General features: G+C 42.5%; 1 protein-coding gene across 3 annotated transcripts; it reads right to left on the bottom strand.

The window, feature by feature from the left end:
* Window positions 1-690: 690 nt before the first annotated feature.
* On the bottom strand, window positions 691-24,873 carry usp10 (ubiquitin specific peptidase 10). Of its 3 annotated transcripts, none has more exons than XM_061754488.1 (15): window positions 24,572-24,873; window positions 18,294-18,362; window positions 16,355-16,400; window positions 14,253-14,312; window positions 10,829-12,019; window positions 8,497-8,588; window positions 7,846-7,955; window positions 7,710-7,765; window positions 7,530-7,633; window positions 7,131-7,230; window positions 6,825-7,005; window positions 4,890-5,055; window positions 4,233-4,377; window positions 3,893-3,958; window positions 691-3,352 (listed from the first exon to the last, which is right to left on the bottom strand). In XM_061754488.1, the coding sequence occupies exons 1-15, from the start codon at window positions 24,590-24,592 to the stop codon at window positions 3,165-3,167; spliced, it is 2,595 nt and encodes an 864-aa protein (XP_061610472.1). In that variant the 5' UTR covers window positions 24,593-24,873; the 3' UTR covers window positions 691-3,164. The 3 variants fall into 3 exon arrangements, with proteins under 3 accessions (XP_061610472.1, XP_061610488.1, XP_061610479.1); XM_061754504.1 differs by lacking the exon at window positions 24,572-24,873 and adding an exon at window positions 18,803-19,155; XM_061754495.1 differs by lacking the exon at window positions 14,253-14,312.
* Window positions 24,874-25,017: the final 144 nt, after the last annotated feature.

Genomic DNA, 25,017 nt, shown 5'->3' on the forward strand with positions numbered 1-25,017 from the left:
TTCAGTGATTTAGTACTTTATGGGCTGCAAACTTTTCTCTGACCAAGAGCTCAATGGAAAGTGTTTTTTAATTTTTAATTTCCAAACTAGGCTTTTCTGTAACTTTGCCTCACTCGTAACATGCAGTTGTCATACTAGCATGCAGAAATGTCTTAGCGGAAGGCAGTAATCGAGCGTTTCAGGTCCATGTACAAGTATGCTCCTTATCCTAACTAGAAGGACCGCTAGATGTTACGAGTGAGGCAAAATTGTGTACTAGTTGACTGCTGAATGCTAGCAGTACTACCAGTGACAAAATTGTACTCCTCAACTTAAGCTGGATGTCAAACAACTGCTCAAACAATTTTACACAACTAGCCGAATGTGGACCTTCTCACTTGACACACACTTTTTCTATTCCACTTGACTAGCGTTGCTGAGCAAAGCGTTCACGTTTCCGAGGACGCCCTAGTTATCGTGAGGAAGAGGAGGTTGAAAACAAGCAGACCCAGCAGATTTTTCACTGACGGGTCTGCTTTCCATTATGCAGAGGCGCGCCGCAGGACCGAGCGCACCGCGAGGCAAGCCAGTCCCACCACAGACTCCAACCTGCTGCAAACACCACATGACGAAAAGTGCGCGGCCTCGACCGAGACTCTGCATCGTTTGTGTCTGTTGCGGGGAATTAGAAAGATGACAAGACGTCTCGGCCTCCGTGTCATTATTAGCAAACTGCTTTTTGCACAATCCTTTATTCGAACAACAAACAAAATAGAACGCTGGATGCCTGAAATTAAAAAGACAGAACAGATTGTTGTAGAACTCCAGCAGACATAGTGTTAGGCGCTCATACTGAAGACAAAACATGAGGCGTGAAGCAATTCAGCAAGGCGCATCGGAAAACCCATGCTGCCCATTGCAAAGTCCAAAGGTCCTGACAGTCGTCGTCTTCTTGGGAGGGAATAAATATGCAAATGAAGATGGAGATCACAGTTTGGGGAGAAATCGCTACAAAACCTGCGGCACGACTCGAATGGAGGAGATGTAGACGCGTCAATAAAAATGAATTTTTAAAATTAACAGGGCTCAATATGGTGTACTTTGGTTTAAAAGTTTAAAACCCACAAAGATTTAATGACATTTCCACATCAAGATCCACTGAATTAGTCTTAAAACAAAAAGTGTGGAAGCCATGCGTTTAAACTTAAGAGGCCTTGTCAAGTGAATTCCGAGATTCAAACTATGTAGAACTGAATTGAGGTATAGCGTTCAACTACTTTTGTCATTTTAGTTTTTCCAAGTATTGGGGAGACTAAACTGGCAGCGGCTATATATAACACTGACCACTTTTGTTCATATCAGTGGTTATCCGGTGCAATTGCGGGTTACTAATACCGGTTTTGCTCACGAGCTAGCTGGTAGCTGGAACTTCCACTTGCAGAGTGTGAAGCCCCACGCCATCCAATTGGGATTTATTCCAGCCGCCGGCGACTTTAAGGGGGTCTATTTTCGTGACTCAAATATGTAGGCATGTGTAAGGCAGTAAGAAAATGCTTGAAGTAGCAATTATTTTTCAGCCGGGCGTGATTTCACACATTTACTGGACACGCCCACAGCATATGAGAGCGGAGACAATGGCTTGATTTTTCACTATGAAGCCATGGTTTTTCTTTTTCCAATCATACCAATTTGCCTGGTTTGTTGGCAACACTTTTCCCCAAAAAATTCTTCACTTTACAGGAACTTTAAATGGCGAATTTTGAAATGGGGGGGGGGGGGTACCTATTGAAAAAAAAACATATGGTCGAAGTACCTGCTGCAAGATGCGACGATGAAAGTGGTCGTGCAAGTGAGAAAAAATTAACTATGGAGCAAAGAACTACATCATTGTTGTGCTTTCGCCTGTATCATTTCCTTTGAAGACATCCAATTCAAATGCAAGCGCAAGTCAGAGGGGAGCATGAGCGTGGGGACAACCAATGAGGGACCCAAACAAAAAAACATTTTAGTAGCTTGAACAAACAAATCACAATGAATGAATTATGCCCCCCCGCCCAAAACAAAAAATTTCTTCAACACAAGCAAACACTATTTGTGCGTGTCTGCGCGCTAGTTCCGCCCACTTTTTACGCACCGGAGAGGTGTCACTTCAGACGTGCCTGCCTGAGTCGGGTGGGGAAAAGATCGCAGACTGAACCTAAGGGCGCTGTGGTTCAGACACGCCGACGAGTCACCCTGACACGGGCGGCGGCAAACAGAGACGACGAATGGATCGAGAAGGAAATGTACAAAGTAAACGAGGGCAGTTCTTGCAGTGGAATCTATCTTTTGATTAGTTGCCATCTCCAGTGCAAAAAAAATCTAAAAACAAGCAAAGTCCTTTAGGACCGCACGTTTTTTTTTTTTTTTTTTTTTTTTTTTTTTGACATTTTAGTCTAAACAGTTGCAAATATGCCTGCCACATTATCGTAAGTTTATACTTTGTGCACAGAAAGCTTATCTTAAATTCTAAAGCGCATTAAAGACTTTTTGTTTAGATACTCTTCGTTGACAAAGACCCAGAGAGCGTTCACTTCAAATTCCATGTAGCCCCCGCCCTCACTGGGTGTGAGGGCTCAACATGTACCTGGAAGAGGAGGAGGAAGGAGATGAGGAAGCGGAGACGAGCAGGCTTGGGATGGCGATGCTGGTGCTAGGCCTGATCAATGCGCTCATTCAAAGACGGGCATTTGGGCCTTTTTCAATGCAGCTCTCCTCGTGAAAAAGGCCAACACTGATAATTCCGGGTGGTTCCGCTCAGTGGAGAGAAGATACCTCAGCAGTCCAGTTTGCAGTTCTTCACCCGAACCGCCTATTGTTTGACTTTTTTTTTTTTGTCGTCGTCGTGAAGAAGAACAGAAAAATGACAGCAGTGGTGCACAGAGAAGAGCGAGCCGTTGCAAGGAATGCAACTTGTGTCTCCGCTTGGGAAGAGGTGCTGGAAAAGCTGGCTCTCAAGGAAGCAGGGACACGAGGGAAGAGGAGGAAAATCTTGCAAGAGAACAAAGTCGGGCAGTGTTCCTGTTCATCATATGTTCCACATGTGTGTGTTTGTGTGTGTCACGTGTGAGATGAGGGAGCGGTGTTTGGCGTGTATATGTGTGAGTGTATGCATGTGGCTTCGTAGGCGATGTGTGCGTTTGCGCCTACAAGAGGTCAACGCGGCGGTAGTACAGCAGGTAAGCGGTGCGCTCTGCGATCTGCTTGACCACCAGGTACTGGTTGATCACCTTCACCGCCTGGTCGTCGATGCGCAGCCAGCCGTTAAGACCGATGTGGAAGACGTCCGTGGTGTAGTGACCGCCTGTCGCGCTGTTCCCGTGGTGATAGACCACTGCCGGGGACAAAGAAACATTTCTTTCTGAGTTTGCAACCGCAATGTGGTTACCCAGTAAGCTAACAGTTAGCCTAGCTCCTCTTAGTCTAACTTTTCTGGCAGTCTTGATGCCCCGTGGCACCATGCTGCCTCTCACAGGTTCGTCTCGGTACTACGACAGACGTGGTTCCGGGAAGAGACTAGCGATTGACGATATCAGTGTGTGTGATGTGTTGTGTTTTTCATCTCAAGTACAACACCCAGTAAGCATCCATATTCTTTCCCCTCATGTGTGGGGGTCACACATTTTGAAAACAGGTTAAGATTGCGAAGCAGAATTCAGACGCCAATAAAAATATCGGAAATTAACTGTTATCGTTCTTAAAATCTATGCGTGGGGAAAACGCCATCAAAATTTGAAGAAATCTCATTTCTGGCCAACATTGAGAAGACCTGTTCCAAACACACGAACGCGATCCAAATTAAACTGGGACCGGTTACAGAATGAACCCAAGGTAGATAATCAAATTTGAACGCAAACAAAGTCACTGAACTCACCTGCAAAGAGCCTGTATGTTCTTTGGCCTTTCATAACTTTGCCCTTCACTCCAGAAGACAGGAGGTCTGCAGGATATCACATAAAAGACTAATTTTACACGCCATTGCATTACATCCTGTTCTATTGCTGTCCTTATTGGGAGCAAATGTGAACGTCAGTGCTTGAAAATAGGCGTGTGAATAAAACACAGATAAGGCACTCCCTGTTGGTGACAAAAAGATACATTACTATTCAAGATCTGTACAAGAAAATATAAACTTTGATTTATAGAAGTGCCTTGCAAATAAAACTCCCAATAAAAGGTTTTACTCAGACAGTGGTCTCATAAAACAGTCATACCTTTACTTATTTCCAGGTCAACGGGGTACTCGATGATCTTGTTGAGTTTCTGACAGCCTCCAGTCTTCTCAAAAACAAACCTCTTAAGGTGGAGCACGAGGACGGGTGGCAGCTCTTCCAGGGTCACCCTCCGACTGACCTCAATCTGACACGAGGGACAAAAGTGTGTGCAATCACTACTAATTGTGGGGGTAACAAGATCTGTCCCCAGACCATTATAAAAACGTTGGGGTGACACTGATTTATAAGCGAAGAGCTTAAGATAAAAAGCCAGTAAAAAATGTTGCAAATACGAGAGAAGGCGACACGAGAGAAGAGAAAAGAACAGTTCGATCCCGCCAAGTGATGACTTGTAAATCATTTCAGTGTTTTGGAGGCGTTTAACACACAGCAGCACACTGCAGCAGGTTCAAGTCAACCTAAAATGAAGAAAACCTTTACCACCCCCGCACGTTCCAGAACAATCAGACGACGACGACGACAACAAATCTCAAAGCCGCTGTGGTCACGGGAATCGGAATGCATGTTGCATTCCTGTCGTACTACCAAATGGACCAAATAAAACTCTTGTGTACAAGCTAAGAACAGTACCGGCGGGGACACAAATAAATCATGTCAAACAGCACATAGCATCCATGTGTGGTGCTTCTTTCATACCTCCTGCTTGCTTTTGGAAGTGTAGCCCTGGACCGACTCTCTTGCCACGAGCGATTCCAGGGCCTCTTGGACCGTGCGGACCTTCTCGGACTGGATGTCCAGCTGGAGCGTGAAGAAGGGCTGCAGCGTGGCCGACTCCTTGGAGTTCTGCTGATACACCACAGACCTGCCGCAAAAGCACAAAACCAGGTCAGAGAACACCTCGGGTCACAGAGGACTCCACCTATATATATAGATATATATCTCTATAGATAGATATATATCTATATATATATATATAGATACATATATAGATATATATAGATAGATATAATCTATATATAGAAAGATAGATATATATATAGATATATATATATATAGAAAGATATATATATATAGATAGATCTATATCTAGATAGATCTATATCTAGATAGATCTATATCTAGATAGATATAGATATATCTATATCTATCTAGATCTATCTATATCTATCTAGATATAGATCTATCTATATCTATCTATATCTCTATATCCATCTATATATCTATACATATATCTATTATACATATATATATATATATATATATATATATATTATATAAAACATGGTATTTGGCTGCCCATTACTTTTTTTTTTTTTGCCTCAGATACAAATTAGGGGTTGAACTAGAATTTTTTGCACTCTACTATAATGTGATGGAAGTTGAGTCAAAGTCGATTAATCGATACAGTAGATGGACGTTATCAGCACAGCGGTTTCAAGTAATTACATATTTTGACAGAACGGCATAGAAACAAACAAACAAAAATACAACACATCATTATGCTGAACATAATTGTTTTAATTAGTAAAGAACATGCAAGTCACCATAAGTCCACCACACCAAAAACTAATGCGTGGAACACACTAAATCGGCCCTTGCTTCCGTCTGGAAATTATGTTAACCCGCCACCACAGTACTTTAATTCCAAAATATTATGTAATGTCTAATGATACAGCTATATATATATAATACAGTAAATTTTTGCTGCTCACCCGAGAATCACGAGGTCCTCGTGGGCGCCACCATATCATATCTGTCCTGATGGATTTGCAGGTCATCGAGCGGCGTGGGCACAGCGCCACTCGTTAGCTGCTTTTTCCCTGTATATCTGCTAAACTCCCGTCATCCATCACAACGCAGTCTGGTTTTCCTGATTTTCAGGGTCAATTTTCTTGCATTCTACACATGAAACTACGGTAGCCGACTTCAAGTCTTAAAACGTCGATGAGGAGTAGTACAAGCAACTAATCAGTCCAACCCCTAAGCACAAATAAAGCCTTAATAATGGCAAACGTATTATTTGTCATAAAATGCTACTGCAAGTATGAAAACATTGCAGAGATAGAGGGAAGCAAAGTTCTGCTTGGATGAACATAGCGTTGAATTCCCTTCACATTGGCCAGACCTAACACCAAAGGATTTTTCGTTTTAATAGGGATATCCTAAAGATTATGTTTACGCTGCAAAACCTAATAAACAAAATATTAGCCAAAACAAAGTATTAGCCAGTCAAAGAGAAAGTAATTTTTTAGGGATACCCTGTATTCAAAGCTACTGATGGACTGTTCATATGACAATCTCATTGTCATTGGTCAACAAATGTTTCCCTAAAATACACTAACATTAACTACTGCCCAAAATAACCATCGGGAGCAAATGAGCAGACAAAAATAACCCCCCCGTGTTCCATTTTTTTCTGCTCTCAAACCATGTTGGGAAAATCTTGCAGTCAGTGCCAGACCAAAAGCTCATACAACATGTTATTAAGGCCAGCTTCGCCCACTCTGGTTCTTGCCTTTCAAGCGGGCAAGAGGTTAAAGTGTTTCTGTGGGTGGATACCACACGCCGTCTCTGTCTTGATACATTTACAAAAGCAGCGCCGCTATTTTAGTTTTGGTTTGGTCCGCGTACCTAATGTGTCCTCCGAATATGTCAGTGATGGGCGTGCGGACAAAGTCAGCTTGGCGAGTGATGGAAGTCTTGTTGCGGGGGCCAACTTGCTCCCACTCGTCCTCGCTTCCCTCTTCGCCCCTGTCAGCGTTGTCTTCCTCCACACCTGGCGGGGACTCTGGGCCGTTGGGTGTGGGGGCTTCTGATCAAAACACAGGAGGGAAAACGTCCACCTCATCCTCTCTCATAAACTGAACATTCCCAAAAATGTCAATAGTAATTCTGCACACTGGGCCAGGTGACGCACGTGTGTCAAAAGGTGCTTACTTTCTTCCTGAGGCGAGATTAGTTTTTTCAATGCCAGCATCTCCTCGTGCAATCCATTTAGAGTGAAGCCGAGATACTCCTCTGCATCTTCCTGTCGACCCTGGAAGCAGATCATAATCATCATCACCGATTAAAACGCAAAGAATGCCGACCAGCATAGAAAACTCGAGTCAAGGTATTTGCTTGTACACAAATTAAAAATCTCGTTACTCATACAAGTTGCAAAAAAGATGTATTCAGCACATTACACAGCTTCTATTTCCATGCCTTGCCAAATTGTAACTCATTAAATATGTGCAATTTGGAAAACTACGAACACTGGATTCCAGTACGGTGTGTCCCTGAAGACATGAAAAAACATAAATGCACAACAAAGTTTGCGATCTTGAGGTGGCCCACCTTTCCCGAGAGACTGGACTTGATGAGCGTGATGAGTCTGTAAATGTACATTGGCTCAAAGGGAACGCCTGGGCGAATGTCTTTCACCAGCTTATCCCCAACAGCTGTGGAGAACGCTTTGGGTCAGTGATGCAAAGGGAAAAAAATGAAGTCCAACCATCTTCTGGAAACACAGCTTACCTGGTTTGGGTTTAGCTGGCACCGGCATGTTTGTGAACTCATTCACCAGCCTCACACTTAGTCGGGACACAAAAGACAACCAGTCAGCGGAGCACGTGGATAGTCAACGAAACATCAGGGTGACAGCGTTACTCACAAGTTGTCTATCATGGGCGTGGAGGTACAAGCTCTCTGCGCTTCACTGTGCAGAGGAATGGACTTCATCAGGTGATACATGGGAGGACACGCGATGAGGGCCTGGAGAGTCTGAGGGCTTCGAGTCAGGAAAGAAAAAACGGCATGGTGAAAAGGTTGTTGATAATTCACGTGTTCAGTGTTTCCCAACCTTTGAGCCAAGGACATTTTAGATTTTCAAAATCTCACAGCACACCACCAGAACAACAAGTCAGTGGAAAAAAAGGATACAAAATTATTGACTAAATCAAACAATTATATTAGCGTGTGTGTGTGTGTATTTGACAAGTCGTGTATGTTGTATGAATGGCAACAGGGGTGTGCTGGCGTCTAACTCAGCTGACTTCGGGCGAAAGGCAGGGTACACCCTCAACTGGTCGCCAGCCAACTGCAGGACGCATTCAAATTGTCTTTAGCGGTGCTCAATTTTTAGCAAAAAACTAAAAATGTCCAGACACTCAAACAACTTTCCATCGAACTCTGTAAAAACTGTATGGAAACAAACAACAACCTGGAGTCCTGTGCCCTGTTTAAATGATCCAGTACCGCTTTGAAAAAAAGAGGGGGTAATGGTGCTATTACACATTTGTGAAGGCAGATGGTGAAAGGATACAGCGTTGATGTAGCACCAGTTTCCTTTGTTGAGGAGTCCTCTCGGCTGCAAAGACACTGGTTTATGTATCAACTTCACATTCTCTATAAGTTCTGGGGATTAAACAGACAACAATCTTAAAACAGGCAGCCTTCTTGCACACTTATCAACATGCAGTAGGGTGCTCTCGCATCGTAACGTGTGTTCCTTCTTCCAACCGTGTCTCTTGTGACAGCAACGCAAGAGACGTGTGAACAGGAGCAAGGTTATGTTGTACCACGCCTAGGAAGGGAGACTGCCACTAGAACACAGCTCCCATGGTAACGTGGACAGGTTGGAAAGGGGGAGACCATTTTTACCACCTCATCCTAAATCTGTGTCGTAATACATTTAAAAAAACTAATTGTCAATCTAAAGACTCCCTGTTACAAAACACATGTTTCATAATGGGACAACACTTAATACAACAGTAACGAAAACCATCTTGCTTAACACATTGTTATTGTGCAAAATTTAAAATCACAGACAGACTAAAGCTCTGTTTTGAGTTAATGACTACAAATATGCTCTTGAGTATCAGCGTAAAATTAAACCAGTCTGTGAGCCTTTCAGACTCTGGAAACACTCCAGAGGAGGAACTCGAAAACAAAACCAGGCACGGTTGTTTAGCGGTGAGGACACGTTAGCATGTTTGTCAGGCATTGTCTTGTCCAGTCTTAAAAATACGGCAAAAAAATAAATAAAAAAGACATTTCACATACTGAATGAAAACACTATCATCTGCAATGCAACCACCACATCTAATGTATACAACAGAACTCTATGAAAAGTACTCATTGTTTCTCTGGCCATATTGTCACATTTACAAACTTTCCAAGTAAGGAAGTGACCAACTAGACACCAGCATCCACTTCTGTGTCTGGAAGAAGTTATGAAGCAATATTCCTTCTAAAATTATGTTCAAGCACCCGTTAACAGATGCACCCGACATCACTAAAATATACCCTTCCCCTTTCTCCGCTCTCGTCGATGGTTCAACCACCTGGATCAACACTGCCACCAAGTGGTCAAAAAGATGGCATGCCTTGTTCAACAGGCAGTTAACTGTATAGAAAGCTATTAGAGCATTTCTTCTCTCTGACATTTTGTTAAGGTGCATGTACTAGTATGCTCTTGGTCCTCACTCGTAAGACAATTCAGCTCAACAGTAGATCGACTGTCTTACTAGTGCTTTTTTCCCGCACAACCACTGCCACTTACGGCCTAGTAGTACCACCTTAAGCTGGATATCAAAAATACTGAATAAATGCTCAAATGAATTTCTAAACACTACTAGTATGCAATTAATCACTACGAGTACACGAAGAGACACCAGAAGTAGGACATTTCTGAAAATTGACATTTCTGCACACTAGTAAGACATGTTACTAGTGAGAAATAATTGTGCACTAGTTGACAACAGCACCACTGGTGAAAATATTAGACTAGCTAACATTTATGTCGATGTCAACAAGAGCAGTTTTGCGTCAGCAGTAATGTAGTAGTCCAACTAGTGTGCAGAAATGTCTTGCAGTACAGGGCAGTAATGGTCGTCAGTCGTTCTACAAGTGCATTGAAATTGTCTTACTAGTGAGGGGGAAAAAAAAAAAAAAAAAAGAGCATACTGGTACATGGACATCAAGGATATGGAATAAACACAAAAGCATGCTACTAGGGCTCAGAGTGTATTGTTAGAGCGCAGATGTCAACTGGTGTACAGGTTGGCCTCATTGGTAACATCTACTTGGCTTACTAGTACACCAAAGTCGTCTTACGGGTGTGGAGAAAATGTTCCTACAGGAGTGCAAAGCAGTAGTGAGAATTTTTTTCTACTGGTAATGCACAATTGCTCTACTTGTGCGCTGAATTGTATTACTAGTGCGGACAAAGAGAATACAGGTGCATTGACCTTAAGATGGCTGGCTATCGAATAAATGCTCAAGCGTGTAAATAGTGCAGCGGGGCCTAGGTTTAACCGACCCAGAACCAACTGATTTCGGATTTAACGAACAGAATGGTATGGACATTATAAAAACACAACAACTAGTTAACATCTAGGGCTTCACGAGCAGTACTAGTAGCACACAAATGTCAACTAGTGCACAGTTCTGCCGCGCTAATAACTTGTAGTTGGTCCGCCTGCAGGAATGTCATACAGACAGTAGTGTACAAAATGTTACTGGTAAGACATTCGTTCAACAAGTGTTCGCTTAATTCTAACTCGCGAGGACAAAATGCACAATAGTGCATGGCCCTTCAGCTGGATATCAAAGATATTGAATAAATGTTCAAACAAAGCATCTTCACAGAATACCTGCAAGCTTAGGAGCCATAGGGTCCTCTGAAACATGGACAGGGCCTTCCTTAACCTCAACAGGTTTCTCCTCGGGTGTCTCGGGTGTCAGGAGAGGAGGGGCAGCAACTTCCACAGCATTCTTAACCTCCACAAAGGCCGGAGGACTGCCGGGAAGTGGCTTAGAGTTGTGGAAGAGGCTAGCCCAAGATTTGGGAGGGTTGCTCGTAGGCGCGGACGCAACTGCGGGCGAATGAGACGACTCCGTCGCCGCCGTTTGGGCGGCGCACTGCGGATAGACCTGCCGGGTCGAATCGCCACAGTCTTCTTTGTGTCCATCTGCGCTAACGGGAGTGTCGGACTCCGCCAACCCATTACTTTCAGCCACCTCCCCTCCCTCCGGTTCAGTAGTCGTAGCAGTACAGGCAGGAAGAGGTGACTTAGAGCGGGGGCTCTGTGAATTATCTGAAAGTTCGGGGCTCTGGGGAGCCAAATGATCTGGCTGCTCATCTGCAGTCCTTGGTCCCTCCGTCATGCATCCGCTTTGACAGGAGGACGAAGAGGGGGAAGTTGCATTATTGCCATCCGATAAAGAGGCGGTCCCGCTTTTTAAGTCCGACGAGAGGTCATCAGGGCTATCGCAAGTCCTCTGATTGGCGGTGGATGTGGCTGTCGGAGCAGCTGTCGCCGTCGAGTCGACACTTGGAGAGGAAAGGCCGGTGCCCGAAGAGGTCTTACAGTCCACGTCCTCGGCAATGTGTTGCGAGACACCGAGCGCGTGTCCATTCACGAGTGCTGTCACAGGCGTCCCATCTGCAGCGCCGCTGCTGCTGGTGTTGTTGCTGCCACCGGCCGATGGGTCCAGGTAGTTGTAGTACCCCGGGGGCCGCTTTTTCTTTTTCTTCCTCTCTCGCTGTCCCAGGCCGCCAGGCAGCCCGTCCATGTCCTGGCACGCCTGGTGATTGTCCAGGGCCGAGGCCTCAGAGTCGGGCCCGTCCTTAGAGTTGAAGTGGCCTCCACCAGGGGCGTCACCCGCCGGAGTCGTCGTCATCGTCTGTTGTGTCTTTTGGGCCTGCTGGCAGCCCAGGATGAACTCTGGAGCCTGTGGGTTCAGGGTGCTCGACACCTTGTACAAAGAGTCCTTCACGCCGCTGACTGGTTTGGAGTCCATCACCTCATCAACACCAAACTTAATACGCTGATAGTCATCTCCTGTAAATAACACAGATATACGAATCAATTAGGCACAACTATAGAGATAAAGAAGTTGAACAACTGAATTGAGGCTTCAAATACAGCATAGAGCCCATAGAAATACACAAAAGACCCTAATTATGCAAGATGGCACAGATGCTGGTGCATCTCAATAAATTACAATATTGTAGAAATTTTATTTTATTCACTACTGTAGTTCAATTTAGAACAATGATTGCAATAGCTAATATAGTTTACATTTATTTAATATTTTGATGATTATACCCTAAAGCTAACAAAACGCCCACATTCTCTATAAAGAAATTTGAATATCCATAGCCTAGTAGCACAATTACCAAGTCATGTTAAGATTACTGTCTCTCTCGCTCTCTCTTTCTTAGTCATACTGATGTTCTTTTTAATCCCACTAATTCGCAAAAGTTGAATGAAGCCAACTGGACGTTTGCAGAACTAGTTTTTTTAATGGTTTTCCAAAAATGTTCAAAAATGACTGACGATTATTCTATTAGGCTAACGATATGTTAGAAACAATCAAATTTAGTACAGTGGTGCCTCGACTTAGGAGTTTATTGTTTTCCTTTTGGTGAGCATCCCTTGGCCACCAGGGGCAGTACATCTCAGACAGAGACATTGTCACAACTGCTCAGTAAGCTACTGTAATATTAGTCGTTTTTCCACAGAGGATAAATAATATTCCTGAGTATATTATCTGTCTACAAGTGCTGCTAGACCGTTTGTGTTCTTATATATCTGTTGGTTAAAGGGTTATAACAGTGGCTGCCGATGCCATGTTTGCCCATCTATGTTTGCCCATGCGTTTTGCATTGTCTGTTAGCATTACGGTAACAGACATTTGCCAAAGGGAGTTATGTGGTCGTTCTAAATACATCTGTGTACTACTTTGCTTGACAGTAAACTAAATGGGAGTGGCATTAAACAACTTGAAGCCTCTTTTTTGAAGACATGTTCTTTATTTGACAAACTGCTGCTTGCTGTGAAGTGAGTTGAGTTTGCTGCCACAATGTAACGCTTGTACAAAAAAGGTGACTCTTAAGGCAAAGCACCACTGTACAAATATTTCCTTGTTTAATGAATATAGAATCTGTTTAAATTGAACTACTGAAATAAATGAAGTCTTATTATGAACGATATTCTGACTCATTGAGATGCAACTGCACTTGTAAAGTTCCCAAGGAAAAAAGATGTCTGTCGGCAGGGTTAAAAGTATTTCAAAAATCTAAAGTATTTTTTTGAGCCCGACCATTTTTTTTTTACAACAAACCATGACAGCAGGTTGATACATAAATCAGCATGGGTTTTCAATAAACAATTAAAACCTACCTCGTATTGGTTTAAATATTTATATTGAACTACTGAAATAAATGAAGTCTTATTATGAACGATATTCTGACTCATTGAGATGCAACTGCACTTGTAAAGTTCCCAAGGAAAAAAGATGTCTGTCGGCAGGGTTAAAAGTATTTCAAAAATCTAAAGTATTTTTTCGAGCCCGACCATTTTTTTTTTTTACAACAAACCATGACAGCAGGTTGATACATAAATCAGCATGGGTTTTCAATAAACAATTAAAACCTACCTCGTATTGGTTTAAATATTTATTTTTCAAGTCAAACAAGTCATCAACAAATCAAACATTTTTGTAGTTATGTTTTGCATGGCTGCTGTGTAAGTGTGAGGTGCAAAATGAAAGTGAAAAAACAAGAAATATTAGTGCGTGCAAATTAGGAAAATTGCTTCACTGTAATGACTAAGCAAACTGGTAACGCAAAGTACACAAAGCAGGATCCTCCAATGGTCAACAGTGTGTGAAGGGCTGCAGTAACCTGTTCAGTTTTTTTTTTTTTTTTTAAAAAAAGGTCCTCTCTGTTAGTAGGAATGAAATCACACGCCGTAAATGTACAATGTAGTTGAACTTCAACAAAAAAAAGGCTCAGTCAAGTCAATTTGTTAGATTCAATTCTTCCCGAATAAATGGAAAATCACCTTGGGCTGTTGCAGAGTTGAAATGCATTATTATGCAAGAGAAGATAAGCTAAATAACAGGATTTTGAGCATGCAAAGCTCTACAGATTTGACCAACAGGCAAGAGAAAGAATACAGGCACAAGGTTTAGGAAGCCACCAGTTAGGAAGGCTGGGTTTCTTTCAAGTTTGACAGCAAAATGCACAACAGCGAGTCAAGCCACAGTGTGTCGGGCTCCTCCACTCACCGCAACCCTGCAGTCCCATTGACTCCATTATATATGGTACAGCAGGAGTGCAGTAACCTCCTAAATAGTCAATACAAATCAAGTTAAAGCAAATGTCATGTGCATACGCAGCTTTTTCTTTTAATGTGGCGGTTAATTAGTGGCTTTCATTTAGGGTTTCTTTTAATACAGTGGGTACGGAAAGTTTTCAGACCCCCTTCAACGTTTCACTCTTTGTTATATTGCAGCCATTTGTTAAAATCATTTAAGTTATTTTTTTCCCCTCATTAACGTACACACACCACCCCATATTGACAGAAAAAAAAACAATTTAATTGAAATTTTTTCTGATTTATTAAAAAAGAAAAACGGAAATATCACAGCCATAAGTCCTCAGACCATTCGCTGTGACATTCATTTAACTAAGGTGCTGTCCATTTCTTCTGACCATCCTTAAAATGGTTCTACACCTTCATTGGAGTCAGGCTGTGTTTGAATATACTGATTGGACTTGTTAGGAAAGTCACACACCTGTCTATATAAGACCTTACAGCTCACAGTGCACGTCAGAGCAAATGAGAATCAGGAGGTCGAAGGAACTGCCTGAAGAGCAGAGACAGAATTGTGGCAAGGCACAGATCTTGCCAAGGTTACAAAAAAAAAAATAAAAAAAAATTCTGCTCCATTTAAGGTTCCTAAAGCATACTGGGCTCCATAATCCTGAAATGGAAGACGTTTGGGACGATCAGGTCCGGCCAAACTGTGCAATTGTGGGAGAAGAGCCTTGGTGAGAGCAGTAAAGAAGAACCCAAAGAGGCTGGGGCTGCGCTCCAGAAATGCAGTTGGGAGATGGGCAAAAGTTCTAGAAAGTCAACCACCAGTCGGGGCTTTATGGCCCGACGGAAGCCTCTCCTTAGTGCAAGACACATGAAAGCCCGCATGGAGTTTTCTAAAAAAAATAATTTAAAAAATATATATATATACCTGAAAGACTCCAAGATGGTGAGAAATAAGAGTCTCTGATCTGATGAGACCAATATATAAATTGTTTGCCTTAATTCTAAGTGTGCTGAGAACCTCAGACTGGGCCGAAGGTTCACCTTCAAAAAAAGACAATGACCCTAAGCACACAGCTCAAATACCGAAAGTATGGCTTCAGAACAACTCCGTGAGTGTTTTTGAATGGCCCAGCCAGAGCCCCGACTTAAACCCAATTGAGCATCTCTGAAAAGACCTGAAAATGGCTGCCCACCAAAGTTCACCATCCAATTTGACAGAACTGGCGAGGATCTGCAAGGAGGAATGGCAGATGATCCCCAAATCCAGGTGTGAAAAACGTCTACTGCATCATTCCCAAAAAGACTCGTGGCTGTATTAGCTCAAAAGGGTGCTTCTACTAAATACTGATCAAAAGGTCTGAATACTTGTGGCTGTGTGATATTTCAGTTTTTCTTTTTTAATAAATCTGCAAAAGTTTCAACAATTCCGTTTTTTCTGTCAACATGGGGTGCTGTGTGTACATTAATGTGGAAAAAATTTTACTTAAAATGATTTTAGCAAATGGCTGCAATATAAAGGTGAACATTTCAAGGGGTCTGAATACTTTCCGTACCCACTGTATAAGATATAATTGCACTGATATCTTTAATTGCAAATACATTTTTGTACAGATGCATGCTAAAAATGTAACGCTCCCCCCTTCCCAAGCTGGTGACACCAGCTCAGCATGGGATATAAATAGTATTGCCATTTTAAAAGCCTGCTTTGATATAGTGTGTGATAAAGTCTCTAAAGATACAGTGCTCAACATAAATGAAATGAAAAGTAAGCTTAATTTTTCAGTGAACACGAGAACAATTGTCTGAATTTTGATGTTTCGACGCACCTGTGGTTGTATTATTCTGGATTACATTTACTCTAAAACTTTGTTTTGCTGGTGTGCATTAATTTTCACAACACAATGTGTACGAGTATTTTGTAGGATAAAATGCCATGGAAAGAAAATGATTTTGAAAGGAAACAAGGCTTTCTCACAAATCAGTTGGGGTGTACTCATTTATGTTGAACACTATAGATGGCATCTCAATTCTAATCAAAGAAAAAGGCAAAGTGTAAGTACATACCAGAGGGTTGACTGACACACGGCGCTTTGTCGTTGAACGGTGGAAGCTGTAAAGGGAGAAAAGCCCACATTACAAAGGAAAGACAAAAAGTATAATTCATGGTTGCATGGCAGACCACCGATTTCCCAACCACTCTCAGGTGTATCAAAATTATGTATTTACCGTACCACAAATACAGCAATCCCTCGTTTACCGGGTTACCTTTCCGACCACCCGTGTGCCAAACTTGTGACTGTAACAGACGGGCGTGGCCTGTTGAGGGACCTCTGAGTCAGGGAATGAGAATCTAGTGTTGACGGGCTAAACCGTTAGCCACTCTGTTGACTAACTGTTGGTAACTAAGAGTCAGCTGCGGCGAACGGCAGGTTGTGTGTTAATCTGTGCTTGTGTTTGTGTTACCTTGGTTCAATAAATAATAAGCTATTAAAAGCGCACTGGCGGCTGTGTCTATTCTTGAACACCGGTGGAGGGATTATAAATTAGTTCCAACAAGCAGTAGGAGGCTATATTAAACTGGCAAATGTTTACTTTGGCCATAGACATACCAGGTATGCAATTTAAGGCTATTGTACTTTGCAATAGGCAAATAGTTTAGCAGCTAAGCAGCTTCTTTTACAGTGGGAGGGAAAAGTATGTGAACCCTTTATAATTTCTGTACAAATTGGTCTTTAAATGTAGTCTGATCATCTAAATCACAAGCATAAACCAACAGCATATTCTTACATTAATGCCACTCAATTATGTTTTCATTAGAGCTGCAACAGCGAATCAACAGTATCGATAAAAATATATGAAAGCGCAACGAATTTACTTATCGATTTGCTGTAGCAATAGCAGCATTTTGGAGGTATACGAATGTAAACATGGGATGGACGGGGATAGAAGTGAAAGGTAATATATGATTTGAAGATGTCGTTTTCACAAAAACCTGCGGGAAAATGCACAGAAACTACTAAATCCTATCGAAGACTCACCCAGCAGAGCAAGACACGTCTTTCGGCTCTGCTGCGTGCGCCTCTCCTGCAATGCCATGAGCTTTCCAATGATAAAACCAAACTGTGAGATACCGTTACATTCCTAATAATTGTTTGTGTGGTATCAGTTTAAGCAAACTGCTTAACTTGTGATTTAGATGAAGACCAGACTACATTTAAAGACCAATTTATGCAGAAATTTAATAAATTAGGAGTTGAAACACTTTCCTCCCGCTGTACCAAGTGTGAAATGACTGGTCATCGTCTTTTATGCACTCTTTCCCCCTGGCTTACGTTTACTGTTCTGCAGTAATAGTAGTCCATGTGGGAAAATAACCACTACAAAAAAAAGCAAAAAAAAAAAAACACACGATATACAATTAGATATGGACAATAGAAAAATCTGCTATGCAGTACAGCCACAAACAGTGAACCGTGATATAGCGAGGAATGAATGTAATGCTTATTTGTTCAGCTATTTATGTCAGGAATGCCTCTTGCCAGGCAGAACAATTAAAGGTTCTTCCACTTGATGGCAGAAGGTGCAATTAATGTGTTTACCCACCTGTTGTCATTCTTGTAAACGGAACAATAGCTTTGTGTTCAATTAAAACAGCCGAGATTATAAACCGTGAGTAAATTGAAATGATTTACTTTTTGTGACATTTTTGGTCAGTGGCGTGAGATTTACGTTAAACGTGCGTGCGCTTTGGCCCAATTGAAGATCACAAACTTTTAGACAATCATCAGAGGACATACTCTCCTCATATTGAGGTGTCAAGCAAGCGGAATTGATTGATTGATTGATATATATAAAAATAACCTATTGTCACATTTAAGTTTTTATATAGATTTAGAGCAGTACTGCACAGCTGCTACAACGTGACTGTACATAAAACAAGTGAAGAACCATTTCCTCCTCACATAAACAAAAAACATTTCAGAAATAATGTTGAGCTCCTTACCTCTACATAACATCGCGGAGTCACAAAGAACTGATTGATCTCATCAGGGCTGAATTCCCCAAAGATATACTGCGGAAAGACAATACAAACATGAGCTAGGTGGGGAGGCAATGTTTGACACGTGTATGTTATTAGCTGCTGTGTTCAAAGAGACAATGCTTTGGAAAATAGGTCAAATAAATAAGCACAATCAAGGACATAGTCTCCTCACATTATGAAATGATTAAAAACTGGATTTTTGTGGCATGAGCAAATGTAGCACCCCTGAGGCGGTCAAAATCAACTCGAAAGTGATAAGTCATGCCAGGTTAAACATAAACCTTGAGCATTAAAAAAAAAAAAAAAAGAGACAGGTTTGTTTGCCAAGTGCTACTTTAATTTCTTTAGAAAAATAAAAAGTGTGAGATAGTAACTTCTCTCGTCATGAATGAAAATCCCAAGGGGTGCTCAGTTTATGACAAGAACCCAAATTTGTACTTAAGCCAGAACCTACAACTAACCTCCCTTACCTGGTTTAAGTATGCGATCCGAAGACTGTAGCAAGATTATCCGGTTTATTCTGTTAGCCTTGGATCTTTCCACATGGTGTTCTCCCCGTGTTTGTGTTGGGTTATTCTGGCTTCCCCCCACAGTCCGAAAACGTGTGTTAGGTCCATTGAGGAGTCTTAATTGGTCATAATGGTGTGAATGGGTGTTTAAATAAAAATTGCTCTTCTGTGTTTTGACATTTAGGGAGCACACAACACAAGGACAACAAGGACTGACCGCATGAGGTCATTTTCCCCAAATGAAAAACAGCAGGCTTTAATGTTCTGCCTTTGGCAGAGAAATCTGTCAATGAAATGGCTAGGGACGCACTGATACCACTTTTTTCCCAGACAGAGTACAAGTGCTACTACTTAGCCCCCGCAGGCCAGCCTGCTCCCTAGGGGGGTCGAGACGGCACCGTCCACAGACCCCACCGCCTTCTTGCCCTGCTAGAAGGCAGCCTTGAGCAAAGAGTTTCGCCAGCCTGCTCCAAGGCGCAAAATAAGGATTTTGACTTGGAAATTGCAATGTGAATCCCCTTATTCCCAGCCTTACCGTATGTAACCGTATTACATACAGTAATAGCGCCTCTGTGAATGTCAAAAATAAACAAAAAAGTGTGACGCTAATGACGTCCGTGTCAACCAATCAGCGTTCGTCAGCACAGCTCGCCTCCTTAGGAGTTCCTGGTAAGTCTTCCAACGACCCTGGTAAACAAGAGGAACCAAATACTCCTCGGGGGATCCTTCTGCACCCTGGTAGTTTTTGCGCGGTGGAACTCAAACTACCAGGGTAGATAGAGAAGTTCCTGAATTGGAAAAGGGGCTATTTACACTGTCACAGGATGGATCAATGAAAATCAGGAATGATCAGAACGGTCTCACCTCTGCCCCAATTTGAGCTGGGAAAAACCCTGATAAGAAATAATCAATCCTAGGGATGGTATGGAACCCTGGTATTAAACTGGCCCTGAGGCTAAATTAATAAAGACTGGAAATTGACTTTCCCTCGATATTCAAATTTGTGTATAAATTATGTATAATCGTGTATAATGCAGGAAAGTCAAATGTCAACAGTGCGCATTATACATAGGTATAGGGGGAAATGAAAAAGCTTTCACATTTTATAAATGTATGCCGCCATCTAGAGGTTATGAGAAAGGTGTACACTTTCATTCTAATATGCCCCCAACTAGAGGTTATGAGAAAGGTGTACACTTTCATTCTAATATGCCGCCAACTAGAGGTTATGAAAAAGGTGTAGCCTACACTTTCATTCCAATATGACAGGGCTACGTATGACTGCATATATGTACAGTTGTGCTCATAAGTTTACATACCCTGGGAGAATTTGTGAAATATTGTTTTGACTGAACAACCATAATTCATTTCTGTATGGTTATGTTTTGTTTAATAATAATGCTTTTATAAAATGCTTGACAGTTTTAATTAGAAGCCCATTAAAATAAAATTAAATGCGTTTCACCTAGCCGTTCATGTTTTCTTTAAAGAATTGTACCCATCTGACAAATTCTGCCTGGGTAATCAAACATATGACCACAACTGTACGTTTTGTAATTTACTAAATAAAAGGCTGTGAATTTCAAAATAAGAGCAAGTAAATAAAAAAAGTATTACATGTTCAAATAAAGTGCTTCAGAATAATTATTTGAATAAATACTTCATGTTTTGATCATATGGGTAGAAGCAAACTCATGCATTGTAAAAATGCGTTATTCATAGGTAGAAGGGTTTTCCAGAATTTTGGTCAAGTTTGGGGGTGCTCATTATACACAAGAAATTACGGTAATTCATTCCACTGCTATCGATGCTGTTGTTTTGAATGTATATAATTTCAAAGATCACAGCTGTCACGCAAAAGTGCAACCGAAGTGTCCATATGAGCAGGCAAAGCGCAAAGGTGACACCGCCGCTCCACTGGTTCAATCGTCACGGTAAAACAAACAGCAGAGCGGGGAGGCACACAGAAAAAGAAAGTGCAAGTCGAGCATATAGAACTCTTTGCAAACGAGGCTCCACGTGAGGTCCCGCATTGCTGAAATTGCACTCCGACAAACGACAAATAGCCTGCCATAATCCGATGGCTTCGGGCGGCTAATACAATGACAACGGGATGAATGTCGCTTTGCTTTCCTCTGTAGGCGTGCCACGCGTACCTCGCTAAGCTGCCTCTGCTTTCCAGAGGATTACAGCAAATTAGCCATCTGCATCATTTTACCACTTCAGCCGGGACAACATAGAGCAGGATCACACATCCATGAGCAGGTATCACGGAGTATCAAAACATTTCAAGTAATCTCCTAGTGGAGTTTAAGGTTCATCAAGGCCCCAGTAATACATTCTTTAGAAATAGCTATTTGTAACAATGTGTGCACACCTGCCGAGAGGAGGGAAAGGTCCAGCACTAATGTACACACATCATCTACTATGGTAAGCACAACACAAACACTTTTGTTGAGAAGATAAAACATTGAGGATGCCGATACTGTAGTCTTACTCGAAAAATGGTCCAATACAATGACACCAATACCACTTCACCAGCTTGACCTATAGCTTCCAGGGAGGGGGGACCATGTCAGCTCTGTGGCGATACTTTTACGTCGACATGGATGACAACACTGTTAGCCGGCTGCAAAATACGCTGCGCAAAACGGATGAGCAGCTCCGCTTGGGAGATGACCGAGGCGGCTGCCCTGACAGGCAGCCTGGCAAGCACAGATGTTATCGAGCCCCATCGTGAGCCCAACACGAGGCGGCCGGGGACGATGCGCTGTGGCGTGGCACGCCGAGTCAAGAGGAGTAAGCAATGGTGTGATAAAGTATCATTTCAATTGCTGTCAAAGTTTGATTTTGTTAAGACGCAGCCTCATATTTCTTTTTACTCACTTTATCTGGTAGTTAACCGCGGAGACCATATTCCCTACTTGTATCTCCCACCAGACTTTGTACTTTGTTATCCATGTTATCATTTTGGAGTGAAACAGCAAAGGGCTGTGTCTTTCTGTGCACAAATTGCAAAATCAATAAAAAGAACTTTGAAAGAAAAGGTGTGTTTAAGTGAAAAGGTGGTCCCACTAATCAAATCCTGTTAATGAATTAGTTAGCTACCACCAAAGTAGGTGCCCCCAAGGGAAGAGGGGGGGGGGGGGAGGGGGGGGTCATGTTTTCTGTCTATGTAGAACCTCCTGGCCACGGCTTTGAGAAAAAACAGGATTTGTCCATAATGGCTAGCTAGGTATTCTTCCAAGGATGTCAATTCATATTGACGATGTAAATAAGTCTGTGAATTGGGATTTAATCAATTATGATGGCTTTTACAATCTACATTTCCACAGACATTTCACTAGGGTCGGTCTAGATCAAAGCATCCAAGACATAACTAAGTTGAACAGCACTTTTTTTTTTTTTTTTTTTTTAAATAATGGACTGTGCCTTTACGATTTCCTATGGGAACACTGACAGTAGATGCACATCATTAATATAGTGGACTAGGAAATATCACTTAACTCACTATTTCCAGCCTTGTAAATTAAAGTAACTTTTGGCAAAAAGAAAGACTACCATCAGTCAGAAAAAGTTAAAAATGGTCCATAAAGGAGCGCCTGAGGAAAGTGATCATGCAGATTCCATTTGATGAACCTGAACTTCATCGTTTAACCAACCCCAACTGGAGCGTTAATAACTGGAATTACAACATTTGATAAATGATTTAACATCTAGACGAGGAATTAACATTGGCGAGCGTCCTCATGTATGTAGTTGTGGGCAGTTGGACAGGCTGACATCTGAAAGGAGGACGCCGAACAAGTTTCTGTCCATCGTGGAGAACCCACAACATCTACTGCACAGCACCATCTCCGTCCGGGCAGACGCTTCAGTGGCACGCTGCTGCACTGACAGACTGAGGAAATCCTTCCTCCCCCCATGCCATGCGGCTTTTTAATTCCACCCTGAGAGGGAAACGCTAATCTCACATTCCCTCGACTCGACTGTCAACATTTTGGACACTGACCTCCATGCACCTTATTCTGGACCTTCATTGCACACCGGCATTAAGACACCAATTTTATTTTATTAAAACATTAGCTATATGGAATGTGCCAGTATCTGTAGAAATTTCTCAACAAAAAACAAGGAATAAGCACGTCAAAAACCTAATAAATACATTGCTATAATAAATAAACTCAAAAGAATTAACTGATGGCTTCCCATACTGCTTTTCTTACAAATAATGCTCAATTTGCACTATTTAAGTCAAGTTTTTAGGGCAAGAGACGCCATTTGAAACATCACGGCAATTTTGACACGTCGACTTGGAGAACCCACCGGAATTTTGGTCCGTGTACAAGCTTATCGGTGGATACTTTTAACGAAACTTGTTGGCCAATCAAAGAAGGCATTGTCGAGATGTGTTGAAAAATAAATCAAGCGCTACTGTTTTATTCTTATTTCAAGGCATTTGTTTGACCAGACTTTCTTTGGGAAATAAACCTTTCCCAAGAAGACATTTTTCTGACAGAAAAACAGTTAATTTCTCCAGAACCCATCGCCCAAATTCCCATTTATTTATTTTTTTTTGGTGCATTGTACTTGGGTAGGAGTGGCCGCTCCAACCAGACTGTTCATTTTTGTCACATTGCTACAATAAAGTATAGATAAGAGCTTCTGATTCCTGCTGTCGGTAATTTGATTGTTGTTGATTTGATTGTGTTCATTTCAAATTCGAGTCTCGAGGTGAAAACGTTTGACGATACCCTGTAATAAGGATGGAAAGGCATCTTTACTGCTCAATTTCCACTAACAGAGCCAATGATGCCCAGTTGGGGGAGGGTGCGTGGGGGAGGGTGGGGGCATGTCCATGAACTCGTCCTACCCACGGTCGTTAACGCTCTCAAGTGGACCTTGTTTCGAGTTAACCGTTGCCTCGAGTAACCCGAATAAAGTTCAGCGTTGCAATGTGTCTGCCTCACCAAGCCGCCCCTCCCCTCCACTCCACTCCACTCCCATGACACCCATCCGCGTGGGGGGCCCTTTCCTTAAATATAAAACAGAATGTGAAGCACGTCGTTCCAATCACTAAGGCCAATTTAACTGTCGCCATTCAAAAGCTAGGCAGGACGTTAAATCTCACCAACCTGTGCGAAATCAACGGAAAAGTGCCTTTATAAAGCTCATTGTTGTTTTAAAGGCTACAACAAAAGAGGCTCAAAACAACATACGCAAACTCTCATTTTGCAACATAGTAAACAGAAAGTGTGTTCTAGAAGGCAGTGGTCGGTAACGTGCACACGGTGAAGGCCCCTAGCCAGAGCAGGTGGGCCATGCGAACACGCAGCATTTTCGGTGTCACTTCGGAACACACATGGTGGGCACGAACGTACCCTCGCAGTCCAAAGGGTCAAAGCGAGTGGGTAGAACGAGCTTTTAAAGTCATTCCCACGGGCCTTGAGAAATTCGTTTCCAGCCAAGGGAACGTGGGGCCTTGTAAGCTAACCATGCTTGCTCCTGCTGCAGTTTCAATGAGGCTTAGTGGGGGCATTAGCAAGCACTTTTCGACACTTTCAATGAGAAGAGTTGCTAAATTTCATTTATCCCGCGCATCCGTGCCTCCGACTTGTAGCTGTAATGAAACTCTAGTGGAAATAAAAGTGTTTGTCTGACTTTTAAGCGGCCGTGGTGCCCAAAAAGGACGTTAGAGCAAGTTGCAATGCATGCTAGCTCGCTAACTACCTGGTTGCCGTAAGAAGCCATGCTCCCTCCCGGTGAGATTTGCGCTCCTCCACGGACAAGACGAAAACTCTCCCCCGGGGAGACGTCGGAAGCTCAGCGGTGGCCGCCTCGACGGGTGCGCTACTTGGAGGCCGATGTCATGTCCCCAGCACTCAGATGTCTCCGATCCACGGAAAAGCCGTTGAGCAACCTCATGCCGTTCGACTCGCCGTCAGCGCCATTTCTAGCCAGCGTCTTCTTCGCTTGCTAGGCGGCGAGGGGAGGTTGGGCCGTCCGCACATACTTCCGGTGGCGACCTGTCCTTTCACAATAAAATCCCACAACCCTTATATCTGCGTTCCCAACCTTTATTGAGCCAAGGCACACAATTTACATGAGAGAAATCACACCACCAAACAAACATTCTCGTCTCAATTTAAATCCCAATTTGTTTTACTGAGTGTGAA

This window comes from Phyllopteryx taeniolatus, chromosome 2 (assembly GCF_024500385.1).
Source record: "Phyllopteryx taeniolatus isolate TA_2022b chromosome 2, UOR_Ptae_1.2, whole genome shotgun sequence".
Taxonomy (NCBI): domain Eukaryota; kingdom Metazoa; phylum Chordata; class Actinopteri; order Syngnathiformes; family Syngnathidae; genus Phyllopteryx; species Phyllopteryx taeniolatus.